Here is a 16,113-nt window from a genome sequence, read left to right on the forward strand (position 1 = left end):
AAGACCTGTAAGCTTGATATACTGCCTACCGACCTATTAAATCAATGTCTTGAAGAACTGGTTCCTTTGACTACCTCAATCATGAACAAATCATTGGCTAAGTCAAAGGTTCCATTGTGTTTCAAGAAGGCACATGTCAGACCATTGTTAAAGAAGCCTGGAATGGACAAGGAGGAGTTGAAGAACCATCGCTGGGATACAATTACAGAAAATCTGAAAGCTTGTCTGACAGATATCAGTACCTGGATGAACGCCAACATGCTAAAGCTTAATCAGGAAAAGACGGAACTAGTAGTCTTTTCCCTAAAGTGTCAGCAAACAATGGCTCTCCAGCTCAAGGTCGGTGCCAGAACTATTGAGACTGTCCCAGCTGTTAAAAACCTAGGGGTATACTTCGATAATTTTCTGAACATGGAGAAATAAGTGAACGCTATTGCCGAATCCTGTTACTACCAGATCAGGAACATCGGCTGTATTCGGCAGTTTATAACTGCAGATGCATGCAATACTTTGGTGCATTCATTTGTTACCTCTCGGTTGGATTATGCTAACGCCCTGCTCTGTGGTATATCTGACAAATTAACTATTCGTCTGCAGAGGGTCCAGAACACTGCAGCACGGCTGGTTACTCGTACTCGAAAGAGAGAGCACATCACACCTGTGTTATATGCATTGCACTTGTTACCTGTACGATACAGGTCGCAGTATAAACTTTTGGTGTACATATACAAGGCACTGAATGGAACAGCTCCCCAGTACCTACAGATGCTTGTAACCCTGTTTCAGCAGTCACGATCACTGCGGTCGGAGTCAGAACCATTGTTGTGTGTCCCAAATCTAGTACTATGACCTATGGAAACCGGTACTTTTGGAGAGTTTCGGCCACGTCGTGGAATAACTATTAGAATGTCAAATAACCTGGCCAAGTTTAAGAAAGACATAAAAACTCACCTCTTCATGTCTGCAATTTAGGCTCTTTGCAAAGACATCATGTAAATACCGCCCTTTAATTATCCATTTATGTGCACATTGCGATGATTATCTGCTTGCTTAATGAATAAAAGTAATTGTAAGCCTTTGTTTAATTATATTTCATACTATTATCCATATGGTGTAAAGCGCTTTAGAGTTATTTTACAAATAATACAGGGCGCTATATAAATGTTGTATATTATTTATTATTATTATTAGAGAATTAGCACATATGCTACCACTTCTTTTGATGGCAGTACCTATATTTATCTATTTATCTATTATTCAAATACTTTTCATTCCACTAAATATCCTAAACATAGAGACGTTTCCAAAAGACAGTTTGCACGAGAAATGCCGTATATGAAATAATTTGCAAGTCATATCTGACAACGGACACCTTTCTTTGGCCAAAGGAACAAAGCACACGAATTTGTACACACCATGAACATAAGCAGATGTGGAATCATTGCTCTGGAAGAGTACATACATTTCATTTATTATAAAGTATAACAATATATACTCGTAACAGGAGTCGCAAGTGATGCATCAGAAAATGATTGCAATGTCATAATACATGTAGTAGGGTTGTCAAACCGGTCTTATTTTTGTAACCGGTTACTCGAACAATTTGGTAGTCAAATAATAAACAGCAACATATACATTATATGTTTGGAAAATGTTCTATCTAAAACGTATTTACACCACAAACATACATGTATATACTTAATAGCATGATCGTTTACTCGTGTATTTCAAGGTTAACACAGGAAATAGTTGCATTTAACTTCAGTAAGTATTTTGCATGGACAACGAATGTCGAAATGCAGTAAGATGGATTCAATTACAGTTATCTGTACTCTAAATCATATGCGGTAACATTATTCTTTAGAACAAAATTTGCTTGACAAACGTTTTAAGACATGCTTGCTCATTCAACTGTGTATCCTTCAGATTATCTTTACATCTCGCATGTAAAGGCGCGTTCTATTTCAGAAAGTTGATATATCACAGCTTTGTATTCTGGCTTCCTTTTAAAATTTGTTCAGATGTTTTATGGTGTTGGCGACATTTCTTTGCCGGTATTTAAATGAGAGTACAAAAATAACACTAACATGTATTCCCTGAACATTGTTTTTATTACAAAACTATCCAATTTCGGTCGCATCTATACAAATGCAGATAGTTTGTAGGTCTAAGCCAGGGAAACATGGGGCTCCAAAAAGGGGTTAGTAAATGTCCGACTTTTCGGTTAAGGATTTCGGTAACCGGTTCGTGATCTGTCGCCCGAGTAACCGGCTAACCATGCTCCATGGCCAAATTTAGTCCAAATCTACTGGGTCGTTCAGGACTAGTAGCATTTTAAAGGAAAAGTTGACGGATGGACGTCCAGACGTCCGACGTCCGACGGACGCTGCGGTATGGCATAAGCTCAACATGGTCCTTCGGACCAGGTGAGCTTAAAATTGAAGTTCGAACAATTAAGTTTGAAAAAGCTTTGAAGTTTGCGCAGTATACCACAATCCCCCAAAATCAATATTAGTGTTTGTACTCATGGCAACGGGCAATATGCCTACTCCTACCACCCGGGTTAGAAATCGTGCAGAGGTGAGAAATCGTTTTGCGAACTCAGCAATTTTAGCGCGATTTCTCACCATCGATGAATTATATTTTGTTTTAAAATGTCCATTTTTGCAGATTTACACAGGTCCTTTAGCAATCCTTGCTATATCCGACACATTAGTATGCATATTTTGTTTTGAAATGTCCATTTTTGCCGATTTATACAGGTCCTTTAGCAATCCTTACTATATCCGACTCAATAGTATGCATACATTGATTAAGTTGTTTTCAACAGAAATTCAAAATCAAAAGGAAATAGCTAATTTGGCAAAGTATCTAAGAATTGCCGATAGAAAACGACAAAGTGTATTGAAGAGCTAGTCAGTAATATATTTATATGCCCTTGTTATATGCTACCTTTATTTCTTAAACTTCTATGTGTGTTTTTACTTGTATGTGTTTTATGTTACATAGTATATATGCTATGCACAACTGATGAGCTGTATACATAAACTTAAACTTGTATCTGGTATTGAATAGTTGACACTTATTGATCAATAAATAGGTCAGTTAATCTTGATAGGCTTTCGTACCTGTGATGTCAGTGGCCCGTAATAGCCTCAGGACACAGTTGTAACGAACTGTATGATGTTTACGCCAAGATTGCATTAATAAAACACCTTAGCTTTCTTTATGAATTAATACACTACTCGAAAGAAATATGATATTTTCTAATCAGTTTATAAATTTCTAAAAATATGATATATAATAACAATGATTATAAATTCGCTGAGGTATAGAAAAGAGATAGAGAATACCAGATACGTAATATGTCTCTGAGAATACCGAAGTATAATTCGAATTCGACATCGATAACGAAAGAAAACCTTGAACGTGAGGAATATTAACAGAGACTATTTTTGGTTAACTTGACGTGGAACGTTCAGTCAAAATATGTAAACAAAAAAATGGAAATCTGGAATGGTGACCCCCGCACCAGTTAGCAGTAACTAGTTATGATCGACGTGTCCAATGTTTATGCAGGCCTTGTAAGGCTTTGTCAAGACTCGCCTTAAAGCAGTATCAGATAACTATATGTTTGACCTTATTTAATAAACGAACAACTGTGGTCCGACCGTTTTTACCGTTTAAACGGAAACGGCCCAGTACACAAACCAACAGTCCCACCGTGGACACGTACCTCGGGTATGGAGGTGATATTTTTTTATGATATTCAAGTGGTTCCCGGTCATTTTGTCCAATAACTAGGTTACCATATAGTACAATGTACCCTTCAACAGTCTTATGATTTAGCGATTGCTGTAAATTATATACAGAAATTATCATAAGCAAATATAGAGATGATTGGGAATTTTTTTCACAAACGCCGTTTATAAACGCCTTTTATATACTGTATTCGGGGTGACCCACCCCAGCAATATTTCCCTCCTCCAACCCTTTCACACGCACTCGTGTACATCCGCACATCGAGGATCTTAAACAATCCCAACAGCTAACAGAGCGTTCTGCTTTAGATCTAACATGGAGGACAATGTACACAAAGTATAAATTGAATCTTGAATACACCAAAATGTAAGTCTTGTTCGTTAGACGACGGAATTAGATTGCTTTACACGTCCGTGGTTAGACTTGACCGTGGATGACGAATTTCATTTTGGATTAAAATGCCTCCTTCAACGAGCTTAGAAGCCGAGACGTTTATATAACATATTCTAATATTGTGAAAACCTCTGTCTAGAAAACAAAGTTCATCACTTTCTTTATCGTCTGGTTTCCTCACTCATATTGCATACAACAGGATATGTCACCTCCAGTTAACGTTGGATGTGAGGGCTTACTGTACTGTTAATCATAGCAGAGACGTATATATTACAGAGATTGGTAACTTGCTCTTGATTTTACCATTGGTCACGGTAACCGGATGTCATATCGCGAGATATCCAATATGGCGCAGGTGAAGCGTATACGGTTCGCTGCATAAAAAAATCCTGTCCTGTTCAAAACATAATTGTGAGAAAACACCGAAAATCAACGTAATATTAAACCCGTAGCTAGCTGAGATTTCCAAGCAGTTTGGGAGTGCTCCATTGAATGTTAACTTGAATGATTAAGTTTAGAAAACACCAAACATTGAAAAGTTCCTCTTGTTTTGATATTTTGTATGGCGGACTATGTCAAAACGACAAGTAAATTACATATGCAGCTTTTTAATTTTTCTTAATACTGGTGGCGATATGTTTTCATTGTTTAGCTATTTAAAATCCTATTAAATGCTCTCATCTTGATTAAAATTCTTTTTTTATTCTATCATCTACTATGCGCGCTATTTGCACTGCTCGTACAATCTTTTGTCCCAACTGATAAAAAGAATGACGATGTTGATCGAGACAATGTATGGCATATTTCAAATATTTTCAACTTACCTACCAAATTGAACAACGTGTTACCGACACATAGTAACCACGTTCAATTGTATGCAACGATCGCATGCTCTCCTACATGTTGGCAATATCGAGAATATAATTGAATTATGAGATTAAAAATAACCCCTTTTCTTCATCTTATATACATAGGTTGTAACATCTTGGTTCAATAATGAAAGTCATCTCGACCTATACTCTCATAGCCTATCAAGGTGTGAAATTTGTGTACAGGTAAATAACACTAAACACACATGTGTCCAATGCTGATAGCAGGAGGCCCAAGACACACCTTTATACCTGTGTATGACATCAAAGGGATGTCAGAAAAACCTTCGTGCAATAATATTGCTGAAGTATGTATTCTTTTTTTATGTGATAAATGCTAATATGGAATTGTCCTCCGCCATCTTGAAAATTGAAATATGTTTTGTGTTCTATGTATACATTAACCTATATGCTGTATTGCATTCGGAAATTAAAAAAAACCTTGAAACTAAGCAGGTTGACTAGTGGGTACATGCGTTCAGTTCAGTTCAGTTTCTTTATTTCCGAGAGTCATCCGACTCATAGGATAAATTCAAACAATTACATCATAGTGATGTTATTACGTAGATTATGTGTCTTTAAATATTCACAACAATGTCTTCAGACACTGCCAGAGTGTGTTTCATTAAATACAAAACCACAATCAGTACAACTGCATCACACGAGAGAGAGAGAGAGAGAGAGAGAGAGAGAGAGAGAGAGAGAGAGAGAGAGAAAACAAGGAATAGTTCAATACCTTGATTTATCAGGTGTGGTACAATGACAAATTACTCTTATTTGTGAGATTTGAACACGCTGATCCGTCTGATGAGTGACATATCGTTTGCCTCCTAGATAATAGCTCATTATCATTTAAATTGTAAAAGTTGTCGTTCATGTATATTTAGCACTTTCTTATACATATAAGAAATACTATCATTTAAGAAGTATTCCGGTAAAATACAAATAGGATGTTTTGATATGGGTTACCAGTATCGAGGCGATCGCCCCTAGGGCAAAGGTGTGCTATTCAGAAACGGAAGCTTTCACGACGTTCACACTTTTTAGCCTTAAGTATTTTCACAGCATGATATAGCAAACTATTCAATCGTTAGTCGTCTGTACGGAACTTTATATATTTTAGTTTTTGAAGCGGCAAATGAAAAATTATTAACAAGAAATCACGACTTCATGTGCATTTGTATTGTCAGAAACAGAATCCAGCGCGTCTTTTTTTGTCGAATATTGCGTATTCCAAATCATGGAGGTAAGGGGTTCGACGCACAGCAGGGCAAGGTAGACATATATACTTTTTCTTTTGTTTTTCATTCCTGCTTTTTTGTTTAAGATTGCAAGTAATGTCCTTCAAATCAATTCGTGGTCAATACATCAGTTTTTGTTTCTTTTAGTAATATTAATAGTGTTTCTATTGTGGTTGGGATTGTTTGCGTTTCATTTTCAGACGAAATAAACAAAATTGGTTTTGTTTAGAGTGAAACCACTTTGTTCTGTGGACCATTTATTGCAGTTTGATAGTATTTAAAACTACAAGTTTTCCTTGTTTCTTTTCTACATTATAATATATATTGAAAGAGTGCAGAGATATCGAGGCAAAATTCATGTAGATGATCAGTAAAACTATTGGTTTGTTCAGGTTTCTGGCCCGAGGGAAAAAATAGATAATGTGTATGTGTGGTATTTTTCTTGGGGAAGGGGGCGGGGGGTTCCATCCTGGTGGATCCGCTGTTATTTATGTTGTGTCTTACAGGACCGATATCTGACATGATAGCGTTTTTCTACAGACCTTCTTCGCAATCTTTGGGGTGTATTACAATTTTACATGGTATGGTCAGTGGTTTGCTCCGTACCTACGGATCATGCACTCCGTACACACCGGATCGTTTCGAAAAAAATTCTCCACACATTACCACGTATAAGCTGTGATGTTCCATTTTTATACAGTATGAAAATGCCTGTTTTATGTTTGCATTCGTCTATACCTTGTTTCTTACCCGTATTGTTCAACTGTATCCCACGTACAGCCAGTAACATCCACATCACGAGCAATAAAAACAGCCACCCAGGTGTCCGGCTTCAATGTTTTCTATATCCATACGCATTTCTTCATGGTAATGGTCAGAAATGGGTTGTCATTGATGTCAAGGTTATAAAGACCCTGTTCTTCACACCAATCAATATTTTCTTCGTAATCACCTTTTAGCAGTATGAGTCTAGCATTCCTAGTGTTTTCACAAAATGTGATCGCTTCTAAATATAAAACCAGATTGCAGCTGCCCAAATGCTTTTGTAGACTCTCTACTGACTTCAGCACACGTTCTGTACCAAAAGGAGATATATCTGGCAGTTCACCGTTCCAAAGTGTTACTCCAAACCAAACGCCGTGCGGAGCATCGTCTTGTGCGTGACACTTTTTCAAAAGACCATTTTTTACTATATATTTAGGTCTGCTTTCGTGCAATGCGCCAGCTGCTTGAACATTTCTTAGGAAAATATCCACCCAGTGGACGGTTTTCTTCCTTTCACATTTTGTAATCTTCTTTCACTCTGTTGGCGATGTCGGCCATTGCTAAATACTAAGTCTAATACTTCAATATGTACAAGGAAAGAAAAAAACATCATTAAATTTTATTCACATTAGAACAAATTGTAATGATATGACAACTTGTTAATTTTACAATATTCCTTGTTCGAAGAACGTCTATATGAAATATTTCTCCTCGATTATTGATTGGCATGAAATATTCCTCCTAAATTAAAATGCATTAACATTTTATATTCCCCCTCATTCCAATTGATATTGCACATTGTTCTTCACTACGAGAACATTTACAAAATATGTCCTTCTACATTTCAAAATCACTTACACAATACATGTGTAGATTTCCCTGAACCAAATATAATGACATATAATAGTATGCATATTTTAAAGAATCTAAACAATTCATCAATGATTTCTCCTCAAACTAAAAATAGGTTTCAATATCTCATAAAATATGCCCGTTTCTTCCAAACAATGATTATTGATGAAGGTTTTCGAAAATATCCCTAACCATGACGAGCCAACATAGGAGAAATAGTTCACTTGAAGTTTTGAAATACAAATCTGTGCTATAAATTGTCCGAAATACAGACAAAATGAAACTGAAAGTACAAAAAGTCGTTCTTAGAACCGATTTATTGAAAAGCTCGTCTGACAATGTCACGGTTAATGATGGATTAAAACAAAATAACTCAGACAAGTGGAGAGTCTCTATCTGATATTTTTAAATCGTGACAACTTGTTTTATGTAAATCAGCACTGCTTGTAGAGGATCCAAATAATTTTGAAATAATTCTTGTCTCCATTCTATTTATAATTTACAGACAACGTTGTTTAGGACTCACTTTTTATTATCCTTTCATAAAACTATCAAATGCACAATAATTGGTGGTAATAATCCAACAAGGAACTTTCCTACCAGATTTCTTCATGATTCATATCGTGATATTGTTCACAGGGAAGCTAGAAATCAGCGCATGCGTGGCTTATCCAAAATATTTACAAATTAAATTATACATGCCCAGTGTAACATAATCACCTCCCTGAACCATATACATTTCTGCGTGGACGGGAAGATAAGGTAAGATTTCAAAGTTGTCTTCAGAAGGGACGGTATAACAATTGATACTTATTTGTCATTAATTTGTTACAATGAATTGTTTGTTTCCGGCTTCGTTTGTTTCACAGAATTTCGTTGCAAATACATGTGCACATACACTTCTGCTGACATTATTCACAGAGCATATGCTGTGACTCGAACACGCACACCACAACACCGAACATTAGGCCTATCTGCTGTGGCTCTTGTCATAAATGTCTGTAGCAGATATCGCAAGAGACTTCAGATAGTAGCAGATCGGGGAAATAAATCACCATAGTCACATTGGTGTTGCCTTCTTCAAAATTTGTTAAATGTTTAAAAATCAAAACCACGAAAAATGTCAACTTAACCTACTTTCGGATTGCTTACGTGGTATGAAATAAACTTCCTTGTTCGAAGAACGTCTTTATGAAATATATCTCCTCGATTTAATTGATTGGCATGAAATATTCTTCCTAAATACAAATGCTTTAACATTTAATATTCCTCCTCATTCCAATTTTATTTAATAAACATGTTCTTTCTTACTTTATGTTCATTGATACTGCCCATTGTTCTTCAGTGCGAGGACATGCCCATAAAATGTCCTTCTACATTCCAAAATCACTTACACAATACATGTGTAGATTTCCCTGACCCAAATATAATGACATATAATTATCGTCGTATCAAATGATTGAGTCACAAAAGCATGCTAGCATTGCCCTAATGGGACTAAATAGCCACGCAGTATAGCCTCCTATGTACACGTTCAATACCATGTGATAAATAATGTCATCGAAGAAGTTTGCCTTATATACCATATTTACTTAATTTCAACTTTCTTCTCCTATAACCTTTCCCCTCTTCTTTCAATTTCAGTTACATGTTTCCGCTTTCATGTTACAATATACACTATGGTAGGGAGTCTACCCGACACACCAGAAATAACTAACTGGCCCTACTTAAGGAGTTGGGAGTCATCACATACTCTAGGGGCCTGGAATTTCCAGGATGTTCACCGTGCCACTCGACCACACTTTTATTATTGCTGTTGGACTCTTTTAGAATCCGCATGCATGGTTTGGTTGAGTTTTATTGTGTTTACGTCCAAAGCTTAGGTCGTTACGTACCTCTATGTGTGTAATGCATGTTTATACATATGTATTTGCTGGAGGCGGTATGATGGTTTATTTTCTTCCTCTTCTTACGATAACGCGGGTAGAATGCCTACTTTAGACTGTTTATTGAAAATGACCACAAGGTCACATCATAGTACATGTAAAAACTAGTTTACCAATTGTAGCGATTTTCCTAAATCCTGAACGTTTAGCAAAGAACAACTACCATTTTAAGGACTTTGATATGCCCTGGACTGGGGACCGATCCCATCGACGTCTTGAATCGATGTAAACATTTGTTCATATTTAGCCCTTCTTTTGTCAATTTATTTGAATAACGGTTTTGTTAACATTTTCGACATACATTCTTTATTTAATATGCACAAGATATATATCCAGATCAGATTCAGAAACCCACAAATTGTTCCGTTTAATCACCAGCTAATGTTACGTGGCAGCACGATAATGCGAGTATATTAAGTTGTTTCCGTATCGAAAGCAATATCTTCGTCTGTTTTCGAATTCCAATCTCACAGAATTTACTTGTTCGCGATCCTTTGTGGCACAAGTTGGACAGGAGGGCAAGGCAAATTGCATTAACGACACAAGCCCTGCTTCGGGAGTGGCATGGATAAAAATGCGGTCGCGGGATCATTGTTAAGGAGAATAAGAGCAGCGACCCCACACCAGATTTGGCACAAACGTTATTAATTATTAAAAGGAAAAGTCTGAGTGTACCATTGTTTGAACGTTATTCAAGCAAACGCCGCCTGTGGGAAGTCAACAAAAGCCATGCAATCTTCAAACATTAAAACATTTCTTTCGGGTACGGTAAATGCTTGCAAATATTCGATAGCAAATAAAAGTTATGTCCCGGAACCGGAAATGGCCCCGTTTAGTTTTGTAAAAAGTACCGGTTCTGGCACAGGGCTATCCGGTGCACTCCCATATATAATCCTTACCACCTCCCTTGCATCTCCCTAGTGGCACCCGATCGATTACGTCACAAGTGTAGGGGGGTTCTCATCGATGATGTATTTGGGTTTTTCCTGACTGAATCTATTTATAACGGCAACGATTGCATCACGTAATAGTTGAACCTGTTACAACCGGATAAGTTCTTCTAGAACATTATATAAAATAACAACGAGAAGACGATATATGTACAACATTTTTTCCGTATCCTACTTACTATGAAACACAGAACTAAAAAGTCTTAGTAGGTCACACAGCATGCCTGGTTTACAGATACCGCCATACAGCATAATAAACTGCCCAAGAAAATACTAGTATAGACTCGAGATCTACACACACCTACATTATCCTCATTCTTGTGATTCATATTTCAAATGTATATTTTCAATATCATTATGGTAAAGATGCTGTATACGTTCATAAATACAAACTACGCTGACCAACAATGTGAACCTAGTGTAAACGGCATAGCCTTAAGACGAACTATATCCTAGCATAGATGCAATACCTTCACACATCACATAATCATTATTCATATAAAGCTTATTTAAAAGGACAAACCTTTAGCAATCATGTATATTCTCCATATCCCTATATTAATTCACCGTACATGTATATCTAGCCTGACATAGTTTCTAAATTTAGCCTTGCTTTATGTACTGTGTATACGTACAAAATAGGTAGAGGTGTAAGGAAGGCTTGCTCAGTCGAGAGGTCTAGGTAGGTGGCTTTTCGTCGAGCTAAACGTTGCCATTTGGACTCTCGGGCTTGGTAGAAAGTTTCTTCTTCGGGAGGCAAGAAAAACGAAAAAATTGTAAAATAAATTTGCAAAATCTTCACTTATTCAATCAAGTTAGACGATTTCCATTCATGGTTTCAGAAGGTATAAATTGAGGACCAAATCAAGCTCATTCTAAAGCGGACACTTGGACGAGTAGGATCTAAACCCTCAGCGATAATCAGCATTGGAAAAGGTAAGTATTAACTAACTATTAGCCATACATGTTGAAATAATGTAGTAATATAAGTTGTAAAGTCTGAGGTGTTTGTCACACATGAATTGGGTGTACTGGATTAGGGCGGTGTCACAAGCCCACAACAGAAAGAGGGTGTAATAAAGTGACATGTCCCCGCGATATCAAGGAATATCTTTCCGGCCAATAATTAATTTGGACCCATTGGGTGATGCTCTATAACTGGTGACAGTAGCGTTGATTGTCTTCGTACGAACACCATAGGACCATCGGTCCTTTAATAAGACATGCCAACGCAATAATAACAATAGCTTAACATTTACCTGTAGCTCCTTTTTGTGTCAAAGGATTTGGATATATTGTGCAATATTTACATACTAATATTTGGCGTTATAAAGTGACATGTCCCCGCGATATCCATGAACGTCTTTCCGGCCAATAATTCATTTGGACCCATTGGGTGATGCTCTATAACTGGTGACAGTAGCGTTGATTGTCCATCGGTCCTTTAATCAGAAACTCTTGTAGAAACGATAAAAAGATAGTGTTATATGTCCCGTTATGTTCAGGAAAATTTAACGCGTTCGCATGCTTCAAAATCTGTTTTGAAAATCAAAATATGTATGAGGGAAAAAAATGCAAAAATTGCATCAACCAATTAAATGATGAGAATGCTGACAGTGAATAGAAAGGGTATAAATACGGGAGTGAAACCGATAAAATTTCATTCTGAAGAACACACTGAAGAAAACACATCGAAATGAAACACTAGTGTCGTATTTGCTTAAGTTAATATATCTGGCAGTTACCCAGCAGCAGCAGCAGCAGCAGCAGCAGCAGCAATACCCGGAAAGGCACCCGTCCTACCATGAAGATGGAGTTACCCAGCAGAAGCAATACCCAGAAAGACAGCCGTCCTACCATGGAGATGGAGTTACCCAGCGGCAGCAACAATAACAACAATACCCGAAAAGGCAGCCGTCCGACCATGAAGATGGAGTTACCAAGCAGCTGCAATAACCGAAAAGGCAGCCGTCCTACCATGAAGATGGAGTTACCCAGCAGCAGCAATACCCAGGAAAGCAGCCGTCCTACCATGGAGATGGAGTTACCCAGCAACAGCAACAAAAACAACAATACCCGAAAAGGCAGCCGTCCGACCATGAAGATGAAGTTACCGGGCAGCAGCAGTAGCAGCAGCAGCAGCAGCAGCAGCAGCAATACCCGGAAAGTCAGCCGTCCTACCATGGAGATGGAGTTACTCAGCAGCAGCAGCAACAACAACAAAACCCGAAAAGGCAGCCGTCCGACCATAAAGATGGAGTTACCCAGCAGCAGCAATACCCGGAAAGGCCCCCGTCCTACCATGAAGATGGAGTTACCCAACAGCAGCAATACCCGGAAAGGCAGCCGTCCTACCATGAAGATGGAGTTACACAACAGCAGTAATACCCGAAAAGGCAGCCGTCCGACCATGAAGATGGAGTTACCCAGCAGCAGCAGCAGCAGCAGCAATACCCGGAAAGGCACCCGTTCTACCATGAAGATGGAGTTACCCAGCAGCAGCAATACCCGGAAAGGCCCCCGTCCTACCATGAAGATGGAGTTACCCAACAGCAGCAATACCCGGAAAGGCAGCCGTCCTACCATGAAGATGGAGGTACCCAGCAGCAGCAATACCCGGAAAGGCCCCCGTCCTACAATGAAGATGGAGTTACCCAACAGCAGCAATACCCGGAAAGGCAACCGTCCTACCATGAAGATGGAGTTACCCAGCAGCAGCAATACCCGGAAAGGCAACCGTCCTACCATGAAGATAGAGTTACCCAGAAGCAGCAGCAGCAATTCCCGGAAAGACACCCGTCCTACCATGAAGATGGAGTTACCCAGCAGCAGCAATACCCGGAAAGGCAGCCGTCCTACCATGAAGATGGAGTTACCCAACAGCAGCAGCAGCAGCAGCAATACCCGAAAAGGCAACCGTCCGACCATGAAGATGGAGTTACCCAGCAGCAGCAGCAGCAATACCCGGAAATGCACCCGTCCTACCATGAAGATTGAGTTACCCAGCAGCAGCAATACCCGGAAAGGCACCCGTCCTACCAGGAAGATGGAGTTACCCAGCAGCAGCAGCAGCAGCAGCAATACCCAGAAAGGCAGCCGTCCTACCATGAAGATGGAGTTACCCAGCAGCAGCCCTCAACACCCCTTCACTGCAAATGTGTCGGGACCGACGTCTTGTGGGAAGACTTACTTTGTAAAGACTTTACTACAAAACTGTTTGACAAAATAACACCAGCTCCACAGCGAATCACTTGGCTATACAAACGGTGGCAACCTCTCTATGACGTCATCAAAACATCTGTTTTACTGAACGTGGAATTTATCCAGGGAATGGAATTAGATCAGGATACATTCATAAACCCTGGAATAAGAAACCTTGTCATTCTGGACGATCTAATGTCGAAAGTAAGCAAGGACCCTTGCATTAACGAATTGTTTACCGAGGGAAGCCACCACAGAAACTTGTTTGTCATTGCCATCAATCAGAACCTCTACTACAATAAAGACACTACTCAGAGGCGTAACTGCCTCTACCTGGTACAGTTTAACAACACTATCGATAAACAACAGGTCATGGCTCTAGCCAGATAGATGTACCTTGAAAATATTCAACACCTGATGAGACATTTCAAAGAGGGTACCCATAAGCCGTACGGATATCTCCTCGTCGATTTGAAACCTGAAACATCCGAGTCGTTACGCATGCGCTGTGACGTATTTTGTGAACAGCCTATAAAATGACTGAAAGACCAGATTAACAATAGCCGACACAACACCGACTTCCGTATGGGCGGAATCATGTCGGCGAAAAACCCTTCAACCAACCAAGATTAACAATCATTTTAAACGAAACAGGATCCTCGTGACTGGAATCGACGACCAATGGTCTGCGGACTCATGGACATGGTCAAGTTCAAAAGTGAAAACGACGGCTATTGTGTTCTCTAAATACTTGTGACTGAGACCGCTTAAAGACAAAAAAGGGGTAACTGTAGCAAAGGCATTTCAGGACATTTTATATGAGGGGAGACAACCCAGACGGATGCGGACCGATAAGAATGCGTTTCTGGACAAATATGGAATACACCATTTACATGCCCAAAACGAAACAGCTACAATCAGACGAATCACCGGACAATCGGTATGGCCCCAGCAAATGTAACTAAAGACAAGGAAACGTCTATCTGGTGGATAATGTATTGGCCGAAAAAACAGCCAGTCTTACGAAAAACGAAAAAGGTTCGTAAGCCGTTAAAGTTCAAGGTTGGAGACAAAGTAAGATTATGTTATTTGAGGAACCCTTTCTCCCGAGAATACGACGAAAAATGGACGGGGGAGATATTTACCATCTCTCAAAAGATACTACGCGGAGGATTGCCTCCATACAGAGTCAAAGACTACGATGGAGACGAGATCAAAGGAACCTTTTATCAGTCTGAGCTACAGAAAGTGGATTTTCGGCACGACAACATGCGGAAGGTGGTAGCCATTTTGAAAACCAAAGGAAAAGGCCGAAACAAACAACACTACGTCAAATGGCTTCACTGCCCTACGAGTTTCAATTCTTGGATACGCGCGTCTGATGTTACTTATTTGTAGGAGAGTGAACTACCCTAGAAAGGTCCAATATCAGGACCCCGTATTATGGGAAAGAGCGTACATATACACAGATCGCTCTAGTACTGTATTACAGGTGGTAGTTGGCTCTCATTTAGTTGTAAATATATATTTATATTGTCCATGATAGAGTAGGCAATCTTTGTAAGAGTGGATGTGGGATGGCTCTCCGACCCACGGTCATTCCATCTCGACAGGGAAAATAAAATGTTGTACATAAATCGTCTTCTCGTTGTTATTTCATGAACCTCGAGAAAAACTTATCCGGTTGTAGCCGGTTTGACTATTTCTAAACGTGATGCAATCGGACCGCTATTAATAGATTCATATGTAAAGTTGCTCTGCTTATTGTGAGTGTTATGCTTGGAAATAAGGTTATAAGATTGCTAACTTATATCTTCGTAAAACGCTTGTAGTTGTTTTGGTTTTATCTACATATAGTTTTGTTAGACTCTTAGTGTCGACAGTGAGTACACTGACAGTGATTACACCACTCGGCCCAAAGGGACAGAACATAACTGATCTACTTATTATTATTATTATTATTATTATTATCATTTAAACTCTGTAAGGAAGGGTATATGGGGGCACAGAGGCGGAGACCCCAGACTTCCTGAAGGCTCAGTCACAACAATTAATGGCAGGATCAGTAGCGACCCTCTTCCTTGAAAATGAACTAATGAACCGATACAGGCTGTATGGGCCTCTTGTTACATTT

At 39.0% G+C, this 16,113-nt stretch overlaps 1 protein-coding gene across 1 annotated transcript; it reads left to right on the plus strand.

Moving 5' to 3' along the window:
- The first annotated feature begins 12,588 nt into the window (after positions 1-12,588).
- LOC110463078 (uncharacterized protein DDB_G0271670-like) lies at positions 12,589-14,007 on the plus strand. Its single transcript, XM_021517418.1, has one exon. It carries the CDS (start codon positions 12,589-12,591, stop codon positions 14,005-14,007), a length of 1,419 nt encoding a protein of 472 aa, XP_021373093.1.
- The last annotated feature ends 2,106 nt before the right edge of the window (positions 14,008-16,113 follow it).

This window comes from Mizuhopecten yessoensis, unplaced genomic scaffold (genome assembly GCF_002113885.1).
Source record: "Mizuhopecten yessoensis strain PY_sf001 unplaced genomic scaffold, ASM211388v2 scaffold10867, whole genome shotgun sequence".
Classification (NCBI taxonomy): domain Eukaryota; kingdom Metazoa; phylum Mollusca; class Bivalvia; order Pectinida; family Pectinidae; genus Mizuhopecten; species Mizuhopecten yessoensis.

Excerpts from the sequence above, each read along its gene's own strand:
- LOC110463078 (XM_021517418.1), top strand. The coding sequence starts at position 12,589 with ATGGAGTTACCCAGCAGAAGCAATACCCAGAAAGACAGCCGTCCTACC.